Below are 14,217 nucleotides of genomic sequence, written 5' to 3'. Positions count from 1 at the left end.
CACTTTCCCATTATTGGGCAAGATTGGACAAATAGTACCTATTGAATGCACAGCAGTTTGATGCTTTCACATGTAATTTGTGGGTTGACTACTCTCTTCCACTGTTGGATCATGTGCCCTTGTGACTGGACTTATGTTTTGTTCAAACAGTAAATGATTTACAGCCTTCAAGTGCTAGAATGCTTCATGTTACTTGCCTACCTTTCACACAAGCAATTTCAGGAAGCCATCTTACTTGCTATCCGGCCTCTTCGGTTGTATGCTTATGAGGATTTGGATTTTGCCTGGGAGAGTTTTGTATGCCGCATTCAAATGATCATTAAGGATTATGGCAGGTCGCATATGGTTGATTTACGACATCAGATCCAACGGGCTACACAGCAATGTCAAAGCCTCACTCAAATTAGCCATCAAAGACAGCTTACTCCTCATGAGATAGATATTCTTTCATCTGCCCGGAATATCTTGACTCAAAATGATCAAAGAAAGTTTCGTAAATGGCAAGTTAGAGCCAGGGTTAAGCCCTTGTTGGACAAAGGCTGTTCTTCAAAATCCTTTTTTAAGAGTTTGCATGCAAGAAGACAAAGACAATCAATTCAAAGGATTAAAAAACAGGATGGTTGCTGGACACAATCTCAATCCCAACTGGAGGCTGAATGTGTACAGCATTTCAAAAACATTTTCTCGCAGCCTTCCTCTGATCAGTTTCAAGCTCAGGCCAGATTTTTGGATCATGTCAACCCAATTATTGATTCAAAGGTTGCTGCAGATCGTGAAAAGCATTTCTCAGACACTCAACTAATGCTATGGCACATTTGGCTAAAGGTAAATCCAAGGATGGGATGGATTAACAGTGGAATTTTTTGTGGCTTTTTGGGCTGATCTGAAAGATATGATTCTTAAAATGATTAATTTGGCCTCGCAAGAAAGGCAGCTGCCTCGTTCCTGGAAGCATGGCATAGTGAAATTGGTTCCTAAAAAATGGTTGTGTGAAACTTTTGCTAGCTGGAGGCCAATTACTCTCATGCCTGTCATTTATAAATGACTACATTTCCAATACACTTGTTGCCATTGAATATGCTAAATATACTTCACAGGATGTTTTGATTATGCAAGTCGATGTTGCCAAAGCTTTCAATACTGTTCACTAGGATTTTATCTCTAACACCATGTCCGCGATGGGCTTTGGACCTAAATTAATCCATGTGTCTATCTGTTATATTCACCTTCCACTTCTCAATGCATACTTGGAAAGCACTTGTCCAAGACATGGACTTTGTTCAGATCTGTGAGGTTGCCCCTTTAGTGCTCTGTTGTATGCAATTGCTACCCATCCGCTGCTGTTATACATGGATTATTTGACTAACTTGGGACAATTGCATGGTCTTCAATTACCTGGAGCACAATCTTTTTTGGCACAGGCATATGTTGATGATTCTCTTTTCATGCCTCAAAATAGTCCTGCTGAAATCAAGCTTCTCATAAGCACTCTTTCTGACTTTGGATTGATAGCTGGTCTGAATATCAATTTTGACAAATCTAAGATTTTGCCATTGAAATCTTGTGATTGGCACTCGCTTATTTGGCCTGGTCAAATTTTTCCTCATGATCAAATTGTCAGACACCTCGGGTATCCTGTGGGCTGGAATATTACCATCGAACAACAAAGGGAATGGGTGTCTAATAAGCTTTATCAAAAGTTGGATTATTGGAAATTATCCACATGGCCACTACATGTTCGCCTCACAATTGTTCAATCCATTATTATGGCTCATGTTCAGTTTTATTTGCCCCTTTTACACTAGACTACTAAAGATCTCAATACTTTTATGTATCATGCAATGGAGCTGTTTTGGAAGACAAAATCTTGCAGGAAAGGTTTGAGGCTGCTAAAAATGCACATTATATGTTCTCCAAAGATGCATGGGGGTCTAAACATTTTCGACATCAGGTATCATATATTAGCTAGAAAGATTACCATGCTTACCTTTTTTCAGCAAATCAGCAATGGGCTATCATGTTGGCAGCCATGTGTACAAACATGAGGACAAAGGCATATGGGGATTGGATTACTGATCATTGGGAAGTGGTCATTGGCAAATTTCATGGCATTTTCCCTGGCTGTCCTTGCTCCTCTTCTCTATTACAGGATTGGAAGCGAGTGCTTTCTAAAGTTAAATGATCTCCTGTCGATTCAGCTCAAGCCAATTCTCTTCGCCATGAAAGTATACACTGAAGCTCAGTTTTCAATCTTCCTCTTGCCTTACAGAAACCGGTTAAGGCATACAATCTCATGAAACTTGGGATTCATTACATTGATGATGTGGTGGATGTTCAGAGGAATATTTTATCATTTCCACATGCTTGTGGTCGATTTCCCCTTGGCATGCATCATAGACCAATATGGAGGAAAATAAGCATCTTGTTGCAACACCTACTCCCGATTCCACCTTATGATGGCTCCCTCTGACTTCAGAATTGGTAGCTCATGCCTTGTAATCATGGATTACGCCCCATTTCTTTGCAAGCCATTTCTTCTATGCAAACTGATAGGTTGATTTTGCCTCCGCGCAGCATGGGAATACCATCTAGCATCTACACAAATCTCTTTCATGGTGGAAGTCAAATCTCAAAGTAGTACTGTCTTTAAAGCGAAGATTGTTTCTTTGGAGATGTTTGGTGGACGTCTTTTCAGTGGGAGTCACTTTGGGCAAACATGGGATTGCAGATCCTCATTATTTGAGGTGTTCTACTTTTGCAGAGACCGTTCCACATCTTCTTTGGTTTTGTCCTCACTCTAGAGCACTCTTGGACAACATTTCTCACTATCTTCGCTTGAGATTCCCAAGCCATCGATTTGGAAAGTTTTTCTGGTTATTTGGTAGATTGACTCTGGAACACACCCAATATTCTCTCTTTTTTCATTGAGTCAAATTTTGGGCGTTTTGGACTATTTGGAAGAAGAGGAATCATGTCTTCTTAGGCAGTCCATTGCTTCAACCGTATGAGTTTTTTAGAGCATCATTACAGCAATCTCTGTATGATGCTTGTCATGAGAATGACTTAGATATCTTCTTTAGAGGTGTTTTCCCACTGCTTTTGATTTTTCAGAATAGTCTGTTTTCCAAGCTATTCTCATTGTAAAAAGTTTTTCTTATTATAAATTCAGTGGTTTCACAAAAAATGTGTGTGTGTGTGTGTGTGGGTGTGTATGTAGACTCGACAAAACCCTACTTCATAGTGAAATGACAACAATTTTGGTAATAGAAACAAAAGAGAAAACTACTATGAGACATTACAAAAAACTGAGAGGAGCACAATTTGCAAAAAACTTATAGAATGCATGATTGTACAAACAAGTTATGCTTTGATCAGTCGTCACAAGAATCACTTTTATTGAAGAGGGGAGTCTACATACTTGCCACCATCCAACAAGAAAAATGATAAAAACCATATTTTAACTTAGTTGGGAAGACAAGTGTCATAAACACCCCTCCCTTGTTATCGGGATCACAAAAAAAATAGTTGCTCACAGTATAGACTTATAAAGCTAATCTTTGATATTATGCTTTAAGTGTAAAAATAATTCGGGTGAGTTTAAGAAAAAGTAAATAAATGGTTATGTAAGGCAGAAAAACTTAGTGTATTTAGGTGTGTGAACATAAAGGAGAAGGAGGAGGGGAGAAATTAAGAATTAGAGCAATAAATATAATTTTAAGATTTAGAGCATAAGGGAAGGAGAATTTATAAGAAAGAGGAACTTAAAGGAATTTCAAAGGTATTTAAATTAAGAATTCTTAAAAAACAAAGAAATTTAAAGAAGAAATTTCAAAAAAGGAAAAATTTTAAAAATAAGGAAGAATTAGGAAAAATAGAAAGGATTTGAAAAAATTAGGAAAAATACAAAGCAATATAAAGAAATAGAGAACAATTAGGGGGAAATAGGAAATTAAGATAAGAAATAAAGAAAAAGAGGGGAAAATCGGGAGAATAGCAAAAAAGAAAAAGTAAAAATCTAGAAGAAATTAGAGAAAAATAGAAAAAAATAGGAAGACAGAGAGAGAAATAGGGAACAATTAGGAAAATATAGAAAATAGGGATAAAATAAAAGAAAGTAGAAAACAAAGGAGGAAAAAAGAGGAAAAGCAAAACTTAGGGAGAGAGAGGAAAAATAGGGAGAGGAGAAGTCTGAGAGAGTTGAACTTAGGGAATTTAGGAAAAAGAGAAAGGAGTGATTAGTGAGAGGAGAAAATAGGAAAATTGGAAGAAATAAGGGAAAGTTTAGAAAGAGAGAGAGAGAGAGAGAGAGAGAGACAGTCATATTAACGTCCGCAGGAGACCTCACGGGACTATGGGACAAAGTACAAAATGTCAAAAAGACTTGCAACATCTGGATAAGCCACAGGGTCGAGGAGTGTAAGACTGAGAGTCTTTAGGTTTAGATTTGAAATCTCTAATAAATGTTGTTTTATCTCGATACACAGCCCATTTTCCAGCTTTACGTGCATCCTTCATTTTGGTGAGCTCGACACTCCTTTGCTTGAGCTGAGTTAAGGTGAGTTCCTGTTTGTCGAAGAATCTTAATTCTCCCCGCTCTCTCCTAGAAAAACACTTGTACCTACATTCCGGTTTGGGAGACACAGCTGATATCATTATGATCACACTCTACTTGTGGTATTTCCTTCTTGAGACATGCAATCCTCTCACCTGCTGTGTAATCCTCTTCTTCATTGAAAAGGCCAAGGCACAACCCTTGGGCAGCCCTCCAATGCATAGTATCTTCTTATTATGTGCTATAGCCTGCTGCTCTTTTACTTCTGTGTACAGATCTGCTTTGTTAAGCTTGTTATCCGCACCAATGGCCATCTCTTCCTTGGCTAAACTCACCTAAGTGTTGATCATTTCCTTTGACCTTGAAGACAAGAGTTGGTGCTGGTGGAAATGTGATGAACTTCTCCATAGCTTCTGCAATAATCTCTTGCTTGCCTTTGTTCTCCATCTCGTTCACCTTTCTGCTAAGAACTGCAACTAGTAGCCTGAGCTCTCGGACTTCATGCTCCAATTGGTAAATGTGCTCATGAGGGTCTAATTTGATCCTTTTCCTATAGGTCAAAGCATAGGGACTGGGTGTTGCTGCAATGTTGGAGTAAGAGGGCTTACTGACAGGGGTCGTGGCGAAAGTCTGCACCTTCGAAAAATCCATGGTCAGATTCTCCAAGCCCTTCACTAACGCTAACCCCTAGGGATGAGCCAAGGGCTCAGCTCAGCCGGGGGTGTTGTTCCTATTAAACGGTGGCGGTCTCAAAACGGGCCAGCCAACCATTTCTACAAAAAAGAGGTTATGAAGGACTGTGTGTCTAGTCCTGATACAAAAAACATGTGTCTACCTCCAGACGATACAAAAAAGAAGGGGGGGGCACAAAAAATGGGACAGAGGGGGGAGATACAGTATACATGTGCAAGTGGTGATCGTCAGAGACCAATCATAGAGGGGCCATCAAATGGGAGGTCGGAAAAAACCCTGCGATAGATGATTGGCCTCTGACATCACGCGGCCTAGTCGAGCTCGGTCGTCGGGGGCGACGGGTGGCCCTATGGATGAGGGCAACAATAACCCCAGTGGGGCGGGCAGAGAGCAGAGACGAGATGTCATGGACCTGGATGTGTGAGTCTGTCCGCTCGCGCAGCTGTCGTGGCTCTGGCTCTCACTCACGTCCGCGTTGTCGGCTAGACTGAGAAGAGGTATCCTGTGACTGGAAGAAGTCAATGATAGGCCGCTGGGTGTCCTCACGTTGTGTGCTGCTCGTGTAGCCGTGCTCAGAGAGAGGTATCTCGGTGGCGAGTCATCTCATGTAAGAAAGCGGCTAGGCATCGCTGATCCAGGAACTGCAGCATGTGTGGGAGGGAGCCGAATCCGTCGCGGAAGAGGCAGTGGTACCGACCTCGAATGGCATAATAGATAGGACATCTGAAAGCAAAGTGCTCCTCCGACTCGATCTCCTGCAAGTCGCAGAGTGGGCAAAGGCGGTCCTCTCGTGGGATACCCTCTGCACGTCCGCTCTCGATCTGTAATTGGTGTGAGGAGACCCTAAACTGACCGAGGGAGATCCAGAGCTGTGTGTAACCCCGAGGTGTGATGAAGCCCTCCTGTGAGATCTGGAGACATCGGCGGTAGAAGTCGAGCTTCATAGGAAGCTCGGAGTGAAGAGACCATGTCCGCCAGGTGTGGAGCTGGAGCAGATCCGCTCGAATGAGCCGGCTGACCTCCTGGTCAGTGGGGGAGAGGGGAGATCGAGCGTCGAGGCTGTACTGAAAAGGAGGCAACCGGTCTAAGTCGAGGCCCAGTCGGGTGAACCAACTGGAAAGACGACTATAACAGCATCGCTGGTCCCCATCAACGGATAAGGCCATAGAGGAGGATAGGGCTAGCCAAGGTAGGCGGAGGCGACCGTCGACGGAGGAGCTGAAATCCCTGACTCTGTGGAGATAGGTGATAGCCTAAAAAGCCGCATCAAGCTGTAGGAGTGAGGCGCCAAACTCTGCTAGAATGATCTGGTGTGGTACCGATGGTTTGCTGCAGATCATCCGAGCAAACATCAGTATCTGTAGGCGCTCGACTCGAGCCCACTCTGTGTCTGAAAGGTCGACTCCCCACCAAGGGCTACCGTACATGCCTACTGGGCGGACCAAAGAATAAAAAAGGAGAGACTTGGTCCGCGGGTCCTGGAAGTGGAAGTGGTAGCACTGTCGCTCCAGCCTGGCAAGAGCGGCGTATCCCCGGTTGATCCTAGCCTGCATGGCCGGGCGCATCGTGAAGATCGGGCCTGAGAAGACAACGCCCAAGTATGTGTAAGAGTCAACTATCTCAATAGGGTCGCCGGCGAAGAGGAACTGCTCTCGGTGCATAGCGGGTCTGGAACTGTTGAAGATCATCACCTTGGTTTTCCCAAGGTTGACCTTCAAGTCATGTGTATCACAGAAGACCTGAAGTCCATCCAGGTGTTGCTGAAGACCAGTAGCAGAAGAGGATAGTAGTACTACATCGTCTACGTATAGGAGAATCTGGATGACAGCCTCCGCAAGAGAGCAGCCTGCACCTCCGAGTGTCCTGATGGTGGTCTCGAGCTCGTCGATGTAGAGGCCAAATAGAGTCGGTGACAAGGGACATCCTTGTTTGACTCTGATAGTGCTCGTGATCTCTGGGGTCCAGTTGGTGCCAATCCTGGCCTGCCCCGTCACCCGCTCATAGAGAGCTACTACTGCCCAGATAATCACCGAGTCGTAGCCTAACTCCTGTAGACGTCTGATGAGTCGGGCGCGGGGAACGGTGTCGAATGCCTTGCGAAAACACTAAGGCAAAAATGGGATTAACACTAATGCATAGATCTTGGACATAACATGTCCAACCATGATGGTCCTGTAATTTCCTGGATCCATGGAATCTCCTGCTTTGTGGATGGGTCTGATAGTGTTCAGGGTCCACGCTCTAGGGAACCCGTGGCAGACAGCTTCATTGAACAGCGTTGCCAGGACGGGGGCTAGAGTTTTGATGCCATAGGCAACAAACTCTGTGCATAGGCCCTCATGATCCTTAGCTTGACCGTTATGAAGCTTATGCACTGCGTGGGTGACTCCCTGGGTTGTGAAGAGGATACAAGAAGTGGGGCGGGGAGTGTCTGACAGGTCAGGAGGAGGCTGATCATGGATATCATAGAGTGTGCATGCGTAGGTGTGCCAGAGGGAAGTATCCGTGAGGGGGGAGGGAGATCAGCGTTCTAGGAATTTCCTCCAAAAATCCTTGGAGTTGCTACTAAACAGAATGTTCAGTAGTGTATCCTCATTCTGGCGCAGGAAGGCTAGCTTCTTGCGACGGACTAGTCGACGATAATCCCTGGTGAGACATGGGTTGGCCCTAGCCTTTCGCTGGGTCGTGAGTCGGAGTGTGCGGCGTGATGCTTTACACTCGTCATCATACCAGCTGTTGCAAGGAGTGGAGCCAACGGGTGGAGGGCGGGTGGACCGAGTAGTGGAAGGAAAGATGTGGCAGGCTGCATTGTGAAGGGAGTGGATGATAAGGGTGGCTCGGTGATCTAGAGAGGGTATGGTGTCTGTGTGTCTGAGGAGGGAGGCTAGGTGGGCTGAGTAATCAGGTGAGAGGTTATGATCGAAGTGTATATCATGATAGATAGTGTAGTGCGGGGTGTCGTTGGAAGGGGCTCGGGGCACAAGGATATGAAAGAACAGGTAAGTGTGATCGGCTCCTGGGGGTAAGGGTGCAGTGCAAAAGTCAGTGATCTGTGGGGCTAAAGTAGGAGATCCCAGAATGTAGTCGACGACACTGGCTCCTCCGCCATGTGGGAAACATGTGAAACCAGAGGAGACAGGCCACCGGTCTAGTCCATTGTAGATGATCAAATCATGTATACGTCCAAGGTCCAAAAGAGCCTGCCCATACCCAGTAACGGGAGCGCGACTGTCAGCCAAGGAGCAGGGGAAGCCCGAGTCCTCTGTGTCCATCTCAGGTAATAGGACCGGATCTGAGTGGAAGTCCAGGAGTGATGCCTGATGTGCACCTATCCTTGCGTTGAAATCCCCAACTAGGAGGACCTTCTTGCGTCTGGAGAACTCCACAATGTCTGAGTAGAGATCTAGATAGGGGGATACCCCCGTATCCTCACGAAGCATCCGTGCGAAATGTGACGTCTCGGGAGGAAAGTAGCAGACTGCAATAAAGAGGTCGCGTGTGGAGGGGCGTCGGAATCAGAGCCATAGGTAACGGGCATGGACATCCCATCTAACCACGGATGTCAAGCTCGTGAGCGCTGAACGAAGAAGTACTGCAACTCCGCCTGACCCTCGGACCCCCCCAGGATATCTGGTCTCCTCACGGAGTACTGACTCCCAAGTATAGCCACTGACCAAGGGGAGAGGGCGCTCGGGGCTCTCATGTGTCTCTATATAGAAAACGATGTCGCGTCCATTGTATGACTCTGAGAAGTTCCCAGGGTCAGACCATAGGGTACCATTACAGTTCCATATGGTGCATGCCAAGGGTACTGTGTGCTGAGTCTGAATCTCATAGACCATGTCTCCCTATTTGGGGGGGGAGTCTGCTACCGTGTCTGGAGTACCTGGTAGGGCTCAACGGCGGGGGCCAACTAATAGGCGGCCATCTCGGACGACAGACCACTTCCCCTCCTGACGGGCTACATCTCGCTGCTGAAGCAGGGTGCACCGCTCTTCCACCTGCATAGGTATGAGATCCTCATCCATGAAGATAGTAGGGTGGTCCCGTAGTGTAGCACGCTGCCTGAGTGCTGCAAGTCGAGCCTGAGTATCCCTGAATCGGATGATGAGTGGTTGTGGGCACGTGGGGTCCCGTCCTGTGCGCCATGCATGCTCAATCCCATGCTCGGCGAGGCCGAGGGTAGAGGTCACGAAAGCAGTCGCGTCTGCTAAGGGGGTGAGTGAATCTGCGCGGGGGATGCCTCGTACTCGGATGTTGAGAGCCTTACTGGCCCTCTGTTCTTGCTCGACGATGGTGGCTGAGACTTCTGCTTTGGGTGCCCGTCTCGCAACGTCCACCCATCTGGTAGTCTCCGCAATAGCAGTCTGGATGGTAGCGATCCGCTCCTCCACCTCTGGTGTAGTGCGCGGGGCCGCTGTGACTGTAGCAGTGAGAGAGACCACCTCCTGACGGAGGTGAGTGATCTCCTGGCGCATGCTTTGAATAAGCTGATCTTGTGCTACGGTATGATCCCGTAGTCGATGTAGCTCCGTAAAGATGTAATCTATCGTCTCAGGTGGGACCCGAGAGGGTGCGAACTGGGACATGGCGTATGGTTGTGGGGGCGTGGGCGATAGGCTAGCTGTATATGGCAGAGGAGTGGAGAAAGGCTGCTGGGTGAGGGGAAGGGGGGACATAAGAGTGGTGGAGACAGAAGGGAGCTGTGTGGGGGGTGAGGAACTGTGACCCTCTCCTGTGGGGGCAGGCTGAGTGGTACAATGGTGGGGGAGGCAGTGGTTGGAGTAGAGATGATGGCTGCGGCAAAAAGAACTGCATTGGTGCCCATTGTACCCGATGTTTTCAGGGCTGGTTGGCTGTCAGTTGCTAATCCACTCCTGGAGATGCGCTTTGTGATCTCTCCCACAATTGGCTTCGGAGATTGTTTGGGTTTGTGGGCCATTGTAGGACTTCTTCAAGTGCACGATTTCCTGCAAAGGCAGATCTTGTTCAACATTGTTGTAGGGGTGCGCAGGCCTGTGCAAGGCCAGTGGCAAGCCAAGGCTTGCAGCAGACAAGGGCCCTCAGACCACGGGGCAGCAGGCCAAGCGCGAGCAAAGGGGGTGGCACAAAGGCTACGGGAGGGGGGGCAGAGCGGAGAGGCTACAGTAGGGGGGGCCACAGTCGAGAGAGGGGGAGCGGGGAGAGGCTGCGAGAGGGGGAGGGAGGGGGGGGGGGGGGGGGGTTGTGTGGCCCAGAGGCTACGGGAGGGGGTGGGGCAGAGGCTACGGGAGGGGGGGTAGCGCAGAGGCTGCGGGAGGGGGTGGGGCAGAGGCTACGGGAGGGGGAGGTGGCGCAGAGGCTACGGGAGGGGGGGGGAGTAGAGTGGAGCTACGGGAGGGGGGGGGGGCAGAGTAGAGCTACGGGAGGGGGGGGGGAGCGGTTGCGGGAGGGGGAGGGGAGGAGCGGCTGCGAGAGGGGGAGGGAGAGCGGAGATACGTGAGGGGGGGCTGCGAGAGGCTACGTGAGGGGGAGAGCGGCGCTACGGGAGGGGGGGCTGCGAGAGGGGGGGGGGAGCGGCTGCTAGAGGAGAGGGGAGAGGGGCGGAGAGGGGAGGGGCTGAGCGACGGAGAGGGGAGGGGCTAGCGACGGAGAGGGGGGGGCTGAGCGACGGGGAGGGAGGGCTGAACGGCGGAGAGGGGGGCTGAGCGGCGGGGAGGGTGAGGGGCTGAGCGGCGGAGAGGGGGGGGCTGTGTGGCGGGGAGGGGGGGCGGAGCGGCGGAGGGGGGGGGGGGGCTGCGACCGGGGGGGGGGGGGGGGGGGGGGGGGCTGAGCGGCGGTGAGGAGGGGGGGCTGAGCGGCGGGGGGGGGGGGGGGGGGGGGCTGCGCGACGGGGAGGGGGGGGGCTGCGACAAGGAGGGGGGGGGGGGGGGCTGAGCGGCGAGGAGCGGAGAGGGGGAGGGCTGAGCGGCGGTGAGGGGGGGGGGGGGGGGGGGGGGGGGGTGAGCGGCGGTGAGGAGGGGGGGCTGAGCGGCGGTTTTGGGGGGGGGGGGGGGCTGCGCAATGGGGAGGGGGGGGGGGGCTGCGTGACGGGGAAGGGGGGGGGGGGCTGAGCGGCGAGGAGCGGAGAGGGGGAGGGCTGAGCGGCGGTGAGCGGAGAGGGGGAGGGCTGAGCGGCGGCGAGGGGGTAGCGGAAGGGGTACGGAGGGGGTGCGAAGGGGGTAGCGGAGGGGGTAGCAGAGAGAGGGGTAGCAGAGAGAGAGAGAGAGGTCAAACATAGAGAAATATTTAAAAAAAAGAAAATTAGACAAAATAGGGAGAAAAAATAATAGGGAAAAGTTAGGAAATTTTAGAAAAAATAGGAAGATTTAGAAAAATATAGAAGAATAGAAAAATGTTACGAGAAAAAATATTTTTATTTAAAAACACGTTTTAGATAGGAAAAAAAGAGGGGGAGGGGGGGAGTTGAGAAAGGGTGTGAGGGAAATTAGAAGAAAGAGAGGGAAAGGGTAGAGATTCTAGGAGGAAGTTTCATTTGAAGAGAGAGGGAGGGGAGAGGTAGTTTGAAAAGTTTTACCAAAGGGGTAACAAGGGAAAGAATGTAAGTTGCATGGAAAAAAGGAAGAAAGGAGTGTGTGTGCCTGTGTGTGTGTACCCACCTGTGCCCCGGTAGGGTACACCACACTAGGTGAGACAATAGGTCAGACCTAGTGTGATAACCTACGTCTGCCCGAAAGAGATAGAAGTATCTGTAAGTCCAATTTAAGGATTGAGAGAGAGAGAGAGAAGTGAGGGAGAAGGGAGAGGTTTAAGTGAGGGTTTCAAGAGTAAAAGCGAAGGTCACAGAGTGAAGCTTTAGATGATAGTAATGCCAGGGAAGGGAAAGGAAAGGACAGGAAGGAAAAAGGGGGAAAGTGGTCTATTTTGAGAAGTATTTGGGATACAAGTGTAATTGAAGATATGAAACTCAAATGGTTACTGAGAGAGGAAGTGTTGCTCCAGTGAGCAATGAAGTGGGTCAAGAGGCAAAGAGCCATAATGACTTAAATGTACTATGCGCAACCGTCCAGTAATGCCAGGAAAGGAAAAGGAAAAAAGGACGGGAAGGAAAAAGGGAAAAAGTGGTCTATTTTGAGAAGTGTTGGGGATACAAGTGTAATTGAAGATATGAAACTCAAATGGTTACTGAGAGAGGAAGTGTTGCTCCAGTGAGCAATGAAGTGAGTCAAGAGGCAAAGAGCCATAATGACTTAAATGTACTATGTGCAACCGTCCAGAGTTGTAGGGGAACATGACTCTGTGTGTGAGGACTTGATAAAACCCCGCTTCATAGTGAAATGACAACAATTACAGCTATAACAGTTCCAGTGAGTATCCAAAGGTAAACTAAACTAAGACATAACCTGTATGATTGAGTTCTAACAAAAAGATCTCATTGAGTGTTAAGAATTACAGCTATAACAGTTCGAGTGAGTATCCAAAACTCAAGGAGTGATACGAAATTGGCAACTATAGAAACATATATTGGACTCCTAAAGCTAAAAGAATTAGCATTAGATTTCCCTATGGCATTTCACCCATAGACAACCAGTCATTGGGGAGGCTTTTAAGTTTGAGCAACATGGTTCTTAGTCAACCCACAATAATTAGCTATCAAACTAAGCTCACATCCTGACTGGAAACTGGAACCTGTCCCAGGTCACATGTTTCCCAAGTATCTCATTCATTCTCAGAAGCAAGCAGGAGGGGTGGGGGTGCGTTGGGAAACTGGAAAAACAGTTTCAAAGAGAGAAAACGAGCTTGCTCAAAGCTCCACGAGCTTGTATGACTGACATTTACATCAGGCTACAGGAGCAATGGTACCAAAAAGGACTACAGAAAAGACACTAAGATGCCATCTATATCGAGATTAGGTCTAAACACACTTTACTGGCAAATCTGGAAGTAAAGATGATCTATCTTTGGCTAACCAAGCACCTGAAAAAATCAATACCTCTTAACCACAATGAAATCTATGGCCGCACTTTCCATCAATCCATTAAAGCATTTTAATCACCTTCACAGATCGCCAATGGTCAAGGCATTCACGATGTACGAATTGCTGTGTACCTTTACACATGCACGGGGATATCAGCTCATCTCCTGCACAGCATGAGCATCCAATCGTTTCATCTCTCTCTCTCTCTCTCTCTCTCTCTCTCTCTCTTTGTGAAATACTAGAAGATGCATGTGAAATCAAGGAATTAATGGCGCAGAGAATGCTACAGAATTTATGGCAAGACCGCAGAACAACAAATACAGTTCTACAAACATGAAATTAATCCGATGGAAAGCTATAAAATACAAAAAGACCTCAGGGAAGACATATCAATGTTTGAAAGGCATTTAATCTGTAAAATGAGCAGCAGCTCACAAGACTAGAGAGGCAGGTGGGCAAGACCCCGGGTACCAAGAGAGGAGAGAATCTGCAAAATCTACCCCACAGGAGAGGTAGAAAATGAGCAGCATGTACTCCTAAGATGTGGAGCTTATGCACGCATCAGAGAAAGCTATGGGGACAGCAGAAGCAACCCCAAAAATCTATTGGAGCAGCCAGCCAAAAAGTTAGGAAGCTACTCAAAAGAGTCTTGGAACACCGCAACAAAGCACTAACCAGCTAGTTCAACAAGTACTCTAACATATAGCAAGTTTATAATATTTTCTTTCACAAGATGTAAAAGATCATTATCTGTTGATAGTGATCAACAGTTCCATAGATCCTAAAGGGTCTCACACTGACTTTAATACAATCATATTATATCATATCAACATGACATCACATCACATCATATCAACATGACAGACACAGATACAAGAGCTCATCACAACCCATCAAAGAGCCACCAGGGTACCTGGATATATGGAGCCTGTGTGTGCACCAGGAATCTCTGAGCATCTGATACTATTTTGCTATTGTGCTACTCTGCTATTTAGCACTTTAGCTTTCAGCAAGG

General features: G+C 47.9%; 1 protein-coding gene across 1 annotated transcript in view; it reads right to left on the bottom strand.

The window, feature by feature from the left end:
• The window catches only part of LOC147897233 (uncharacterized), a 69,314-nt gene that overhangs the window by 23,659 nt on the left and 31,438 nt on the right, over positions 1-14,217 (bottom strand). The window contains exon 2 of the mRNA XM_087380538.1: positions 13,281-13,366. Coding sequence (XP_087236664.1) covers positions 13,281-13,366 — 86 coding nt within the window. The remainder of the gene's footprint in view (positions 1-13,280; positions 13,367-14,217) is intronic.

Source organism: Dipteris shenzhenensis, chromosome 10, assembly GCF_047967505.1.
Source record: "Dipteris shenzhenensis isolate YYH24624 ecotype China chromosome 10, Dip_SZ_1.0, whole genome shotgun sequence".
Taxonomy (NCBI): domain Eukaryota; kingdom Viridiplantae; phylum Streptophyta; class Polypodiopsida; order Gleicheniales; family Dipteridaceae; genus Dipteris; species Dipteris shenzhenensis.
This window is presented reverse-complemented; position numbering and strand designations above follow the sequence as displayed.